The sequence below is a fragment of the Musa acuminata genome, chromosome BXJ3-7 (assembly GCF_036884655.1).
Source record: "Musa acuminata AAA Group cultivar baxijiao chromosome BXJ3-7, Cavendish_Baxijiao_AAA, whole genome shotgun sequence".
In the NCBI taxonomy this organism is placed as follows: Eukaryota; Viridiplantae; Streptophyta; class Magnoliopsida; order Zingiberales; family Musaceae; genus Musa; species Musa acuminata.
The window spans coordinates 41,087,080-41,100,775 of NC_088355.1; the positions used below are offsets into that span (position 1 = coordinate 41,087,080).

A 13,696-nucleotide genomic window follows, 5' to 3' on the forward strand; every position below is an offset into this window, starting at 1 on the left:
TTGAATTATGATTTGCCAGCAAGTGGGTCCGTGCCATGTGGGATCCAATCCGAATCGAATTTATTAGTTGCGCACACTTCGGACGGCATTTGAATTTGTGACATGTCACATGTTTGTACATGTTGATGCGGACGATTAGATAATGGAACCGTGCGAGCACATGCGCCAGCGGTTGCAGTCGATCTAACAAATCTCACGTGATCGAGCTGGATGATAAAGAAACATCATGAAATCTGATTCTTTGGAAGCTATTCGAGACTACGTGTAAGCAATTACCTCTAACACGCTGCTTACGCAGCTAAAGGCCACATTCTGAGGAACAACCACCGCACTTGAAGGCGCCGCAACCATGGCGACGGCCACGACCAGACTTAGAAGAGACGCAGCCCAGCTGGACTTCACCGCGACCGACGTCCCTGAGACCTCCCACTCCTGCGCTTCCTCCACCACCGGCAAGCAGAGCCAGCTCCGGTCGTCGCTCCTCGTGTTGTGGTGCACGCTGTAGAAGGCGACGCGCGTTGCCCGTTGACCGTGAACGTGAGGTCGTACTGCTTCTCAGCGGTGGGTTCCGCCATCCGGGAGATGACGAAGTGGTAAGTCTCCTCGTCAAGATTGGCGGACTCCAATACGGAGGTCAACCAAGGCTCAATAGTCCACTCAAGTGGCCGCTTGGACGATGAACTGTTGTTCTACTTGGACTGTGAAACAGAGCTGCAGCCAAAAGATCAATATATTACGCTCTAGTTTGGGTGTGTGTCAGAGTATGTGCCTGAAGCTAAGCATAACTTAGGATGTCAATTAATCACGATAAGCTTCTTATATTGGTTGAGTTCTTTAGGCCTTTGCAGTAAATTACTGCACAGGGATGACAGTGGGGGTGAGGTGCATGTGGGTGGTGAGTTCATGCCTAGGGCCAGCCGGTGTCAAGGACACGGGAAGGGAACACAGATCTACCCACCCACCTAACATCACCATGTGCTCGACCAAATGTCTTTGGTCGAAGACAGGCAACTAGAACACATCCATCCAACCAAAAGGAAACTTTCTTTATCGTCTCAGTGGTTGGATCATCCCACCTTTGGTAAATAGTAGTCTCGGAATTAATGGTATCTTGTTTTCTCCTTTATTCTGGTGAATCTTCAATCAAAGCTTCAGCAAGACAAAGTTTTCCTCGCTAAGAGCTTGTGGTTTGTCACTGAGTTGTTGTACCTTCCCGTTAAATCTCTGTTGTCTGTTTCCCTTGCTGCAAATTGGATTAGATCGAGCCTCGCCGTCTTGATGACGCCACCTCCTTGTTTCTGTCCCCGCTCTCCGCATTGGCTCCAAACCTCCCTTTGTAGGTTAGCTGGTCGATTTGATCGATGAGGCTCTGCCCGTGGTCCGAGCTATCGAAGATATGTATATATATATATATCTCTCTCTCTCTCTCTGTCTCTCTATCCGTCACTCACATGCGAGCAGTTGGTCCAGTGTGGCATCGAAACCAATTCATAACCCGCTTGTATATAATCCAAGGAGAGTCTCTTCTCAGCGATCACCGAGCACAATCTCTTCTTCTTCTTCTTCTTCTTTTGGCTTTTGCTCAAAGATGGCCGCGGATGGCTGGGAGAAGTCCTTCGAAGATGAGAACCTTGACGACACGTACGGTCCTGCGATCGACGACGCCATTCTCATGAAGTTGTTGGACGAGTCCGCGTCCGAGGAGGCCGACGGCGATCGGCTCGAATCAGCAATCCGGTCGCTGGAAGACGACATCGGCGCGGCCGGTATGGCGCCGGAGGCGGTCCACCGCGGCGAGGACTGCGAAGACTGTGGCTTGGATGACATCCTCTCGGACCTCGATGGCCATGACTGCTCGACATCGTCCACCTCGGTGGTCGAGGACTCGCTCGGCTGGACGGAGATGGGGGGTAGCGACTCCGGTGAGTGGTACGTCGACGAGTGCATGCATGAGGCAGGTGGGGACGCCAAATGTTGCGACCATTACGGGTCCTGATGGTACATCGCCTTAGGCACAAGACATATATCAAAGAGAAGCCTTGTCGTGGTCCTCTGCAGCCATCTCGTGCGCATGTGGTATCCTTCCTTCTTTTGAGTGCACTTGCATCGAGTGCCGGAGGGGAAGAGCATGTTAGGAATGAATCGGGATGTATCGGAAAGACGCATTCCACATGCAGTTGGGAGAAAAAGAAGGTGTTGGGGCGGGCATAAACAATGCATTTGTCAATGAACCAAAGAGATGCGCACATCACCGCAACGCTTGCTTTGTGTTTGGCCATCCTAACAGAGCAGGCGCAGGCGCCGACGTACGGCAAGCAACTCTTGTTGTTTTTGGGATCCCTTTTGGTCATATCGGATAAAGTTATGACAGGTTGATAATTCGATCTTGTGGTCGCGTTGAGGTAAAATTATGACTGTAGTCTTCTCCTCCACCAAAACGGTGTGTGGAGGTGACATGTAGACCATATCATTTCCCTTTGGAATGAGGAGGACATGTTCTCTGGTCCAAAATAGTTTGTTCATTTCTATTCATCCTCTTCCTAATAATAATAATATACACGAATTCGCTTTCTTGGAGACTAAATTAGGACAATTTACATCATCATCATTACTCTTTTATCAGAGAATAAGCACCCGAAAAGGTAGAATAATACATAAAAAGGCATTTGCAATACCAACGAAGCAAACGACGGCGATCTCGAATTAATGGATCGACAAATACCCCGCGCCAAACCCTGTGATAGACCTCGACACCTTACAAATACACCGCCACCCGAAGTCTTGTTTTCTTTTCTTTTTCTTTCTTCTCCTCCTCCTCTCTAAATGATGAAACTCTCTTTTTGTTTTTGAAGATTTCAGAAAAAAAGAAGCAAAAAAGAAAACGAAGATGAAAAGAATGAGCAACATAACATGCATGAACTAATAATACATCGACCTGGAACACCGAAAGCCACAGATCCTTCTCTTCAGATTCATGTGGCGTGGTCTCTGCTGTCAGCTGCGCAATTCCTTCTCCGTACGCGCAGCAGGTTCGGCGTTGGACGCCGCCATCTTGTCAAGATTCAGCTGATGGTAGACTTGCCTGAGTCTCTCGATCTCCTTCTTCAACGCTTCTTGATGTGCTGCAGTTCCACAGAAACCAGTTTATGAATTACCTCCGCGTGGTTCTTCTTCGTGCTACAACATGGCTCGATGTAACATGTATCGATCAAGTTGAATTATACGACGATTGCTTAATTACTATCTAAGAAGAGGAGGGAGGAGAAGAAGCTCCACATCAGAAATAGCGTCACCGATGTCGAGAACTCACCATCCTTAAAGATCTTGTCCTGCGCTAGTGCTGCAATCCGCTGCTTGAGATGGCTATTGCCCATCGTGAGAATGGAGCGCTGATGATCCAGGAATGCGACCCGAGGAGACAAAGCTGATACTTCGGTCTTCATTTCAACAGTCAATCGTCAGTAAAAGAAAGGCTTCAGCACGTTAATTTCTACTGCAAAGATTTAAACGTCAGGAGACATCGACGTGCCTGCAACGATGTCACGCTGCGCTCCAGCTCCGAAATGTACTGAAGCTTGCGCACTCGGGACCTCTGCGCCGACTGCCTGTTCGCTAAGATCCTGATTTTTCCATGCATGCAGGCATCGATACCACTTGGTTATGGCCGGATGGAACGGACATGAGCTACTGCAAGTCAATTGTTTGACCTCACCTCTTCACCCTCTTGGGGTCAACGAATGTCTCCGACTCCGCGGCCGGTTTGGTCGTCATCGCCGCGGTGACTGCCTCCGGCTCTGTCTTGCATACGCTTTGCGCCTCTTCCGGCCCACCCGCCGCCACCTGATCCGCAGCACCAGCCTTGTCCTCGTTGACGTCGGTGTGGTCCGACGGGGACGACGACGACGCGGGGACGCCGGACGAGGACGACGGCGGCGCCGGCACCTCGTCCGAGAACATGGACATGAGCTGGTCGTCATCGAGGCGGTCGAAGCCGCCGCCCTCGTCGACGAGCGGGGCCTCGAGGAAGGCGACGGAGTCGCTGGCGATGCGGCGGTGTTGGCTGCGCCGGGCGGCAGAGAAGTCGAGGAACTCGTCCACCCAGGAGGGCTGGGAGCCGGGGACGGGCGGCGCGGCAGCCGGGAGGAAATGGTGGGGGCCCAATGCAGCGGAGGGGGTGGCGTGGTGGCCGAAGTAAGACCAGTTACCGGACATGGTATTGGGCACCTTAGGAGGTAGCTGCGCGGTTGCTCCCACTGATCTCTGCATATGTACAGATCGAGTTGAGATGATCAGATTGGACAGCCAATGCTAGCTGATGGTACGGGAGGTGCGCTGCTGCTTCCTCATGGCCTGCATTCAAATCAAAGGATGAAGGGAGGCACTTCTCTCTGCTACAATTGGCCACTCTCTTTGCCTTCGTTTTTAGGATGGTGGTGGCACGGAAGCTTAAGTTGGGTCTGAGCCTCTGAGGGGGGAGGGGTGGGGGGAGGAGGAGGAGGAGCAGGGTCACATGACAAGGGATGAGGGAGACAGCTAGCAACAGCTGGGGGTGAGGGTAGAGAGAGAGAGAGAGAGAGAGAGAGAGGAGCTGGAGGGAGTTGGGGATCAACGGTATTACAGGAAAGCCGCAGTAGCAGTTAAATTTTAAGTGCAGGAAGGCAGCAACCACGTGCTGATGTGACCCAACGTGTTCGCCTCTCCCATTGGAAAATTGGCGTATACGCATTTGAGCATGTCTACCCACCCAATTCATCATCAAACCCTTTCATTCACCCAATTAAGGTATCAGCTTCAAGTATAATTGGCCTGTCTACTTACTTCAACTGTAACTTCAACCCTCCCTCGTGTAGGCACTGCGTGATTGACGATAGTGAATCGAACATGACAAAGACATATAGAAATGCCATCCACACCGTTCATTTGAAGTATAGGCTGATCGCTGATCACAGAAACGGATGCCAATTTGTCACCTCATACAAGCACGTGCATTAGGTAAAATGCAATGAAAGACAAGCCTATGAAGGCGAACCAAAACCAAGATAGACGGTGCAGGAAACAAGCCCGAGCCGGTAGTGTGTGTTGGCTGCGTGAGATATATTCGAATAGAAAGTGCCCGAGAAGAAGACCGGTCGGGTACGTGGTAATACTGTGGTTTACCGGCGTCGCAATGGCCGGTTGGGTTGGGTGGTGGGATTAGGGATGGGGCAGCGGATGAGCTGTTCGCAAGAAACGGAGAGAGAGAGAGAGAGAGAGAGAAGGGATATATGCATGCTAGTTGTGGATATGAATGATGCCAGCCCCATGTGCACAGTTCGCGTGCCCACCCGCCTTAGCTTTGTCGCCAAACCAATGTGCCTCTCACATGTAGGTGTTGTGTCTCCTCTCTCTCTCTCTCTCTCTCTCTCGCTCTCTTTATACCATATTCCTTCCCCCTTTTCTTCTCGGAAATCCTTCTCTCTCTTTCTCTTTACCTCAGTCTCTTGCCAGCTTCACCTCATTTTGCTGGCCATCAGCTGCTCTGATGCTTGTGGGACTGCTGCAACTTGCTAGATGAACAGTGGTGGTGGGAACTGAAGATCGTACCTCATGTTGCTAAGCCTCCTATATGGGCAGTAGTGTTCAACCCTCATGGGCTTAAAGCTCCGCTCGAGCATCATCATCCTTCAGAGATCGGCAGGCCATTAAGAACAGGCATCAAGAGAGACCACATCACCCCAGAAAAGAATCCATGTTGATCCACTCAAACCCAAACATCACCTTCCTCTGGTTTAGATCGATCGCCAACGCCGTTCTGTGGCCTTTAGATCCGTGCACGAGAAATCCTCAACCCCACGTCACAGACAAAAAGAATTTAATGGCAGAAAGTGGAGGGGCAACGTGATGGAAAGCAGCAGGTCTCGCGGGGATGGCCATGGCAAAAGGATGCTGCTCGTGGAGGACCAGACGAGCCCAAGGGGAAACATGTTTACCAGGGTGCATGCCCACCCCCACCACACTTGGCTCACGGTCTCTCCACACTTGTTCGACTGCAGCCATCTCCAATCCATCAGCCCAGCAGACCGTGAGCCTTCCTCATTGGTGGCAAGGCAGGGCCGATGGAAGATGTTAGGTTGACGCACGAACTTGACCGAAAGGTAGCGATGAAACTGAACAGAAAAACCTAATTCCGGTGTTGTATCCACCGCTACTCATCATGTCTATATGGTAAAACCCAAACCTGGTCACGGCAGGGAGGAGAGCAGCATGAACATGGAGATGCCGGAGGACACCGCCGTGGTCCCTGTGATGGTGATGTCCATCATTTTTCTCTTTCCTTTTTCTTTCGCTCATCTCGGTTGTGCTCTTCAGAATGCCATCAGCTTTTTATCGGCCAGTGGCTTTCATGTGGCTAGAGATGGATTTGGCAGAATCTTTTTACTACATCACATTACTACGATGGTGTTCTTATGACATCAAACCGGGAATTGAAGATACTTTATTGCACTGGAATTCTTCCACCGGTTGGTCCATACATCTATTTCATCTGACAGCCACAGGAAGCTACTCCCACCAGTATATTATTCCTGTACCTCTTCAGTCCAAATACAGGTTCAAGTCCAGCTGTTGAAGAAACATCTAAATGTCACATAATAGAGAGTGTTGGAATTTGAGACAGATTGGTCCACATATGGACTTCAGATCTACCTTTTAACCAAATAGGACTTCAAATTATCCATCAATATTGTATTTTTTTTTTCCATTCCTACTTAATTTTAAGTAGGGCCCTTCTTCTAGCGTTGATCATTGGTGCAGTCCGTAGATTCGCGAGGAATTGTCCGCTTTTTGCGATACGTATACCCACACGATTTTATTCTTTCGGAGCACGTGAACTCTAAAAAATACCTCTAACCATACTCCTCAACCAATATGAGACTAAATGACCTTATCACACGTATTACTTTGGTTAGCCTCGTATAATCATCAACATTAAAAATTGTGGGTGAGTAACCATTTATTGCAGAAATTTAATATTTGAAATACCAAGTAAAATACTATTAATGATGTTATTTCTTGAGTTTTGGGATCCAATGGTTTCCACTCGTTGTGTATAGGTATTAGTGGATTTCAAGAGAGCTGGGCGACTTGGTCTCCACATATTGTATGGTAGCGAAGTGTCGGTGCATTAAGCTTGTGTATTAGTAATTAAGCTTCGATCCTATCATTGGTGGAAGCTTAATTTTGGGACCGGACCGGGTTTAATGCGTCTCTTATTGAACCCAAAGTTGGAATTCTCTGGCTGGATCGGGCTGAGTTGATTCCTAGATTTTTCCTTTTTTTTAGTTATTTGAAATTACGAATTTGTCCCAATAAATCTTGATGTATACATATACTATCATTTTTATCTATTTAGTTTAATTTAAAAAATAAAAAATAAGTAAAAAATTCTAAATGATATTATTGTGAATTAGAGAAGAGATATAAATGGGAGGGGTTCGGAAGTGCTTCCCTATCGGCATTCCCATCTCATATTGCATCTTTTATTTTCATTTCATTCCGGGGAAAATTTATAGATTTTCTATATTCTCTTAGTTAATTTATTTATTTTTAAAAAAATAGTATATACTTTTAATTTAAATATATAAAAATAAATAAAATTTAGTTTTTTTTATATTTTATAATAAATAAAAATTATATTATTATGGATCGGAGTAGAGATGTCAACAGGGTAAGATTGGGAATGCTTCCCTATCTATGTTCCCATCTTATATCCTATTCTCTATCTTTTACTGTATTACAAGATAAGGGTGGAACCTACGAGTTTCTTACATTCTTCTAATAAATCCATTTGATTAAAAAAAAAATTTATAACTAATTAATAATATTAAATTTATAAATAATAATAAGAATATTGAATCTATTCCTCTAACATATAAGTCATAAGGGAGGGGATGTTATTTTATTAAATTCAATCCAACTAAATAGTTTGTAATTGACTCAATCCCGTTTGATTTGAATTAAATGACTCAAGCATCTAGGCAAAACGTCTAGGCCTACATATTGATGACGAGTATAAGAATGGGGTGAGGAGTGCTCTATCGATCCCTACTTCGTATTTTTATCGGGAATAGAAAACACCTTCATCTCGGTTCCCATCCCCATTTGTCCCCATTTTATGAGAGATGGGTCCTTGTAGGTATTTATACTCATAGATACAATTGACACCTTTAAATCAGAGTTTTAACGATTATATTCTAATTATCGATTATTAATCATATATATAATAATATTTTTTTAGATTTTTCTTGATTAAACATAAAGATATAACAAATTTAAGAGAGAGAGAGAGAGAGAGAGAGAGAGAAAGAGAGAGAGAGAGGAAAATAGAAATGTTTCGAGATTTAAAAAATATTTTTTGTGTGGTTATCTTGATTTCGTTTGTGTGAATGCATCGGTACACACATACTTACTTCATCATTTAGATTCTAGATGATAATTTTTATATAGTAGTGATTCAATTCTCGCTTGATAATAAATAAAAAAACAATGAATTTACTACTTTAATTCTAGTAAGTGTCCATATTTATCTCAAACGCAATTCAACATCTGTATTCCAACTCCATTATTAATCATTATATAAGATTCCACTCGAAGGAACCTCTTGCAAAGGAGGGACATTCCACGATGTGATAGACTCCCATCTATTCTGAGAAGGAAGAAGCGAGGGTGATGGAACGAAGGATCGGTCCATTCTTGAACCCTAATCTCCGGTGGACCGAGATCGGAACCAGCATATCTTTCTTCATCAACACGCTTTTGTGTGCGTGGCTTGCGAGGTTGACAACATCATTCGGAAGGAGAGCAGAAACAGGTGCAGCTGTCCTCCTACGGTGGTGGAGTCATCACGGCATGCATAGTGGAAGTGGAAGCCCTATCTTCAAGTGTCAACATGGCGATCTTTCCTCGCTGCAGCCACAAGTCTCGAATGGGGGCCACAAAGAAATAGACGTCGCATCCAATCGATCTGACTTTTTCTACCAATCACCACTTGAGGTTTGTGAGCATGTTTTAGTATAGAGAACAGCTGGTTTCTTGGGGTTAGGTCAAAGATATCAAGTCCATATCTCACTGCCGTAAGGTTTAGGATGTCACAGGATCAATGTTTACACATTCCTTAATTTAATGTGACGTCGAAAGATAAAGAGATTTAAATTAATTTGATGAACTGACTGTAATTAATCGGTTTGGAACAATGAATGGTACATGTTGACCGAGTTATCAGGTTGGATCGTAGTGCAGAGTGCAGGGTTTACAGGGGAAAACGAGCTGGAGTTATGGATACAGCAAAGAACATGCAAAGTGATGTGCTTCCATTACATGCCGTAAGCAATGCAACAATGTGCTGCTTGTTCTCGTGTTCTCGTGATGTTTGCTTACTGTCTCTCCAAATCTTCCGCTGCAACTCCCTGTGATCGCCTGCTCGTTGACCTCTCCTTGCTCAGCATCCTCCTCAGCGACGCGCTCAACCGCGACGACACCGAGCTGCCCTCCTTCGACCCCGACGTCTCTTCGGCCGACGTTCCCTCGGCTCTCGACGGCTGCGGTGCCGACGTCTCGCCGACGTCAATCGCCGCAGCCTCCGGTGGCTCCACCATGGCACGGCACACCGGGCACGTGACGTGGGAAGCCAGCCACATGTCGATGCAGCCCGCGTGGAACAGGTGCTTGCAGGTGGGTAGCAGCCTCACCATCTCCCCTTCCTCCACCGTGCTCAAGCAGACGGCGCACTCGGCAACGCTTCCCTCATCCTCGCCGCCGGTGGCCATCTGGTACGCGAAGGCTGGGAGGGCGGCGATCGCGGAGGGGTCGAGCCCCACGGCCTGCGGAACCGCGTCGGCGGCCATATGGAAGCGGAGGAAATCGATGGCGGCGAGACGGCGGCGGCGGCGGTCGTCACCGGGAAACCGGTTGGTGAGGACGTAGCGAACGTAAAGGCGGACGAAGACGATGACCGCCACGACCAATGCTAGCAAGACGAGAACTGTCGAGAGGATGCTGGTTCTGATGCTGTGGCCATCTTCCGATGGGTAGTCCGGTGGGCCGATGCCGTTGCCATTGCCGCCGGCCGGTGGGGCGTAGGACATGGTGTTGTTGGGTTGAGGGTGGTCGATGGTTGCCTTTGTGTGTGTGCGGGAGTCCAACTCCTCCCTTTGTACTGTTAATATTCTACTGTCAGGGAAGTCGCTGTACACCGATCCAACCGGAGTTGCATTGACTAAACTGTGAATGAATGAAACTTCAGACGCAGACGTTGATGTCATCGTCATTGACCGAAGATTTAGGGAGAGAGAGAGGAAACCAACATTGTTCTTCGATTCCGGAGCGTCTGATAACATCTGGACGGCAGATAAGTCGTCGCCCATTTGGTAACGCAACCTGTGAAAGGTCGGAGAGCGACGATGCGTCGGTATGGTGGCTATGTTTGAGTGTTTGAACGACTGTACTGCCTTTGGAATATATAAAAGAAAATATCCTGATTGAATTGGGGCATAAAATAGGTTCGATTAAACTATCGTAAGATTAAATGATCTTATCAGTACTCTCGACCAAGGTGCAGACGTCAAGCTCTCCTAGGGATTTGATTCTCATACTTTTCAATCAATGTGAGACTAAATGATCTTGTCACCTACTAACTTGTAGGAAGTCAATTCCTTGAATTTGCTTCTTCATCCAAAAAGAACATAAGCTTAATCATACTATTATACAAAATAAATTTAATATTAAAATTTAAAATTAATTAGATATGTAGGTAGATATTTTTATTTGATCCAAGAATAATACACTTTGTAGTTCCATCGGTAGAACACAATAACACTGATATAAAAAAAATTAATTTAAATTTTTTTTATTTTTTATTAGAAAATTATAAATGTTAGAATAGAGATCAAGAGAATCTTTTAAGAAATCTTAATATAACTACACAATATAAACCCATAATCTAACATGAAAAGCATCAATCAGAAAGAATAGACACAACAGCAGTGATGGATTGGCGATAAGGACATATCGATCTCTTTGTCAAAGGCTCGGCGCTGCTCTATTATTACACCCAATATATTCATCGAGGAAGGGAAAAAGATGCCGCAGTTGGGTCCTCACCCCGTCTGCGCAACACAGAAAGGATAGGAGGCAATACTCTCGCACGATAAGAATGATCGGCCTATTGGCGTCAAGATTCCTTGACAGGGTGGCACAGCAAGAATTCCAGGAAGCATCACTCAAACGCAGTAGTACCATGCTATCTCTCTTCCTTTTCCCTTTCGCTGGAAGAGAGACTCGTACTCGATCGGGATCTCGACATGGGACAGGACCTGCAATCATGGAAGACATTACTGTAATCCTTTGTGGTGGTCTGAGGAAGTTAAAGAGAGGTCCTCTGGCTACTTTATCTTTTTTTACACATCACGAGGCATGATATAGCGTCGGACGCAGGACGGAGACCACTCGGTTCCAATCATAAACTACAAGACATTTCATGCCCTGCCGTCATCAGTAGGTGCTACAGTGCCTTGCTGAATCTTTGCCTCCTCCTCCTCCGCCAAGTTTAGAGAAAGAAACCAAACAACAGTAGTAAAGGGAAGATGAAAGAAACTGTGCTCGAAACTTCAATCGAGAGAACAAGGAAAAACAAACAAACAAAAATTGAGTTGGTTTGATCAACAATTGGGGATGGATGCATGAAAAGTCCAGTGTTGCATGTGTTTACTTTTGTTGGGATGCAGCTACTTCGTGCGGATGATTGGACTCATTGATTGTTCTCTTTCCATTTCTGCCATTGGCGAGAAGCAGAGGAAGCAGCCTGTAGGTCGTTGGCAATGGCATTATGAGGCTCTTCGCCCTGAACTCGTTCTGGAATATGGAATCCGGAGAAACCGGCGTAGCTTTCGGATGTGAACACATCGGCCGCGGCTGATGCCAGTGACGGATGGAACGCTGTAGGGCTCGTCCAAGCACGAAGGGAAGGCAGATTACCGGACCCAAGGGGTTCCCTCCGAGTGCAATGCTGGACTTGGGCGTTGACCAGACGCGGCGCCGCTGACTCCGGTGGCAGTGCGCCATTGTACGAGAACTCTCCGGCGCCGCTGCCATCGGCCGCATTCCACCATCCCATTCTCTCCTTATTCACGGGACACGTCGCCCAAGTGGTGGCGTGAGCCAAGTTGGTTGTGCCAGAGCAAAAGAAGTGCTGGGTTGATTCAGGACTCGGGTGGTGGTGATCTCGAAAGGTTGGGTCGTGGAAGGACTGGAGAGAGAGACGAAGGTCTTGAGGTCGGCCGCAGGCGTGCAAGAGTAGGTCGGGTGTGTAATCGTGGTACGTCATCCCGTGGCTTGAAGGCGACGATGCAGTGGCTGTGACGGTCGGGAAAGGCTTGACGAGATCGTCGATGGCATCACCATCTAGCGAAGGAGGGATTAAGCTATCACTGCTGCTGCCGAAACCATAGCCCACGGACGCAACTGCTCCTGCGTCGGACATGGGCAGCTCGATTGAATCGTGACCGACGGGGGTGTCTTGCAGGGGAAGCTCATGGACGGTGCATCGGTCGACGGGTTGGTGGCGGCGGGAAAGGTCCGCGAGCTGGTCTATGGCGGTCTTGGCATTCTGCATGAGCCAGTCGACGGCCTTGCTGGGGCGGTCGTAGCCGAGGCGATCCTGGACGTCGTAGAACTGGATGGCGGTGTGGGCGGCGAGGCGGACGCGCCGGTCCCTCACGCCTTTGGCGGTGTACACCTTGCTGTGCCGGTCCTTCCGCCCTGTGGACCGAACAATATGGCCCCCGGGGACCTCTATCAGCTCTCCGGTGCACCGTCGCTGACAATGCTGCTTGTAGCAGTCGCGGTTGCCCTCCTCCATCAAAGACGGACGAAGGGGAAGTAGTAGCGTCGCTTTGGGGTCTGCTAACGAATCTGTCGTGGGTTATACATTCGAAGCAGTCGGTACTTTAATTTCTTCCTTCTCGGGTTCTTGAGATTGAGTCGTGCTGCTTCTGCGCCGGAGCGTCTCCTTCTTCAATTCCATGAATTGGTTTCCTTGGCTTCACACGCGCGCGCGCGCGCACGGAGGTAAGTGTTAAGAGGCCGGAAGAGGAAGAGGAGGATTGCAGTAGGTGAGCGGCTGGCGGTGGCAGACAAGAGACAGAGATGATGAAGGACGGTAGCAGCTCAGCGGCCACCTCCAAAACCTCAAGTAAATGCACAGCGCTGCATCAGACGCAGGCCATCCACCAGCTAGGGCGATAAAAAAAGAAGAGAAATTACAAACGCCTGCATCCATTCCTCCTCCTCCTCATCATCTTTCGCTTTCTGTCTCTGAATCTGGACAACGACTCCGTCCAGCTTTTTGGTTCTTTCATTCCTTTATTGCGGCTGGCTCTGCCAAAAGGAGCCATCCCATTGCAATTCCTGCTCCCCATCCCTTTCAATCTAATCACCACACACGCACCTAAACTAACCCCAAAAAGAAAATATCTTGTCAATTGAGCTTCCACTCTTCTCTATCTTCTGGTTTTACTCTCATCAAATTCATCCTCCTCCTTCTCCTCCTCCTCCTCCTCTAGTTGTAGGTGTCACGTTGGTGCACCACACCATCCACTTCATCCAGATCGTTCAACCTACAGATCTGACCATCTATAGCTGTGAGCTTTTGGGGAGTGGGAGA

General features: G+C 47.7%; 3 protein-coding genes across 4 annotated transcripts; all 3 read right to left on the reverse strand.

Moving 5' to 3' along the window:
* Positions 1–2,680: 2,680 nt before the first annotated feature.
* On the reverse strand, positions 2,681–4,756 carry LOC135643018 (basic leucine zipper 61-like). Its single transcript, XM_065159521.1, has 4 exons — positions 3,713–4,756; positions 3,530–3,620; positions 3,311–3,437; positions 2,681–3,122 (listed from the first exon to the last, which is right to left on the reverse strand). The coding sequence occupies exons 1-4, from the start codon at positions 4,264–4,266 to the stop codon at positions 2,995–2,997; spliced, it is 900 nt and encodes a 299-aa protein (XP_065015593.1). The 5' UTR covers positions 4,267–4,756; the 3' UTR covers positions 2,681–2,994.
* Positions 4,757–9,170: 4,414 nt separating this feature from the next.
* On the reverse strand, positions 9,171–10,326 carry LOC135642190 (RING-H2 finger protein ATL40-like). Its single transcript, XM_065158119.1, has one exon. It carries the CDS (start codon positions 10,302–10,304, stop codon positions 9,411–9,413), a length of 894 nt encoding a protein of 297 aa, XP_065014191.1. The 5' UTR covers positions 10,305–10,326; the 3' UTR covers positions 9,171–9,410.
* A 702-nt stretch (positions 10,327–11,028) lies between these two features.
* LOC103992810 (transcription factor PCF5-like) lies at positions 11,029–13,286 on the reverse strand. 2 transcript variants are annotated; one of them, XM_065159263.1, is made up of 2 exons: positions 11,744–13,286; positions 11,029–11,348 (listed from the first exon to the last, which is right to left on the reverse strand). In XM_065159263.1, exon 1 carries the CDS (start codon positions 12,890–12,892, stop codon positions 11,783–11,785), a length of 1,110 nt encoding a protein of 369 aa, XP_065015335.1. In that variant the 5' UTR covers positions 12,893–13,286; the 3' UTR covers positions 11,029–11,348; positions 11,744–11,782. The 2 variants fall into 2 exon arrangements, with proteins under 2 accessions (XP_065015335.1, XP_065015334.1); XM_065159262.1 differs by lacking the exon at positions 11,029–11,348 and adding an exon at positions 11,609–11,640.
* Between the last annotated feature and the right edge of the window lie 410 nt (positions 13,287–13,696).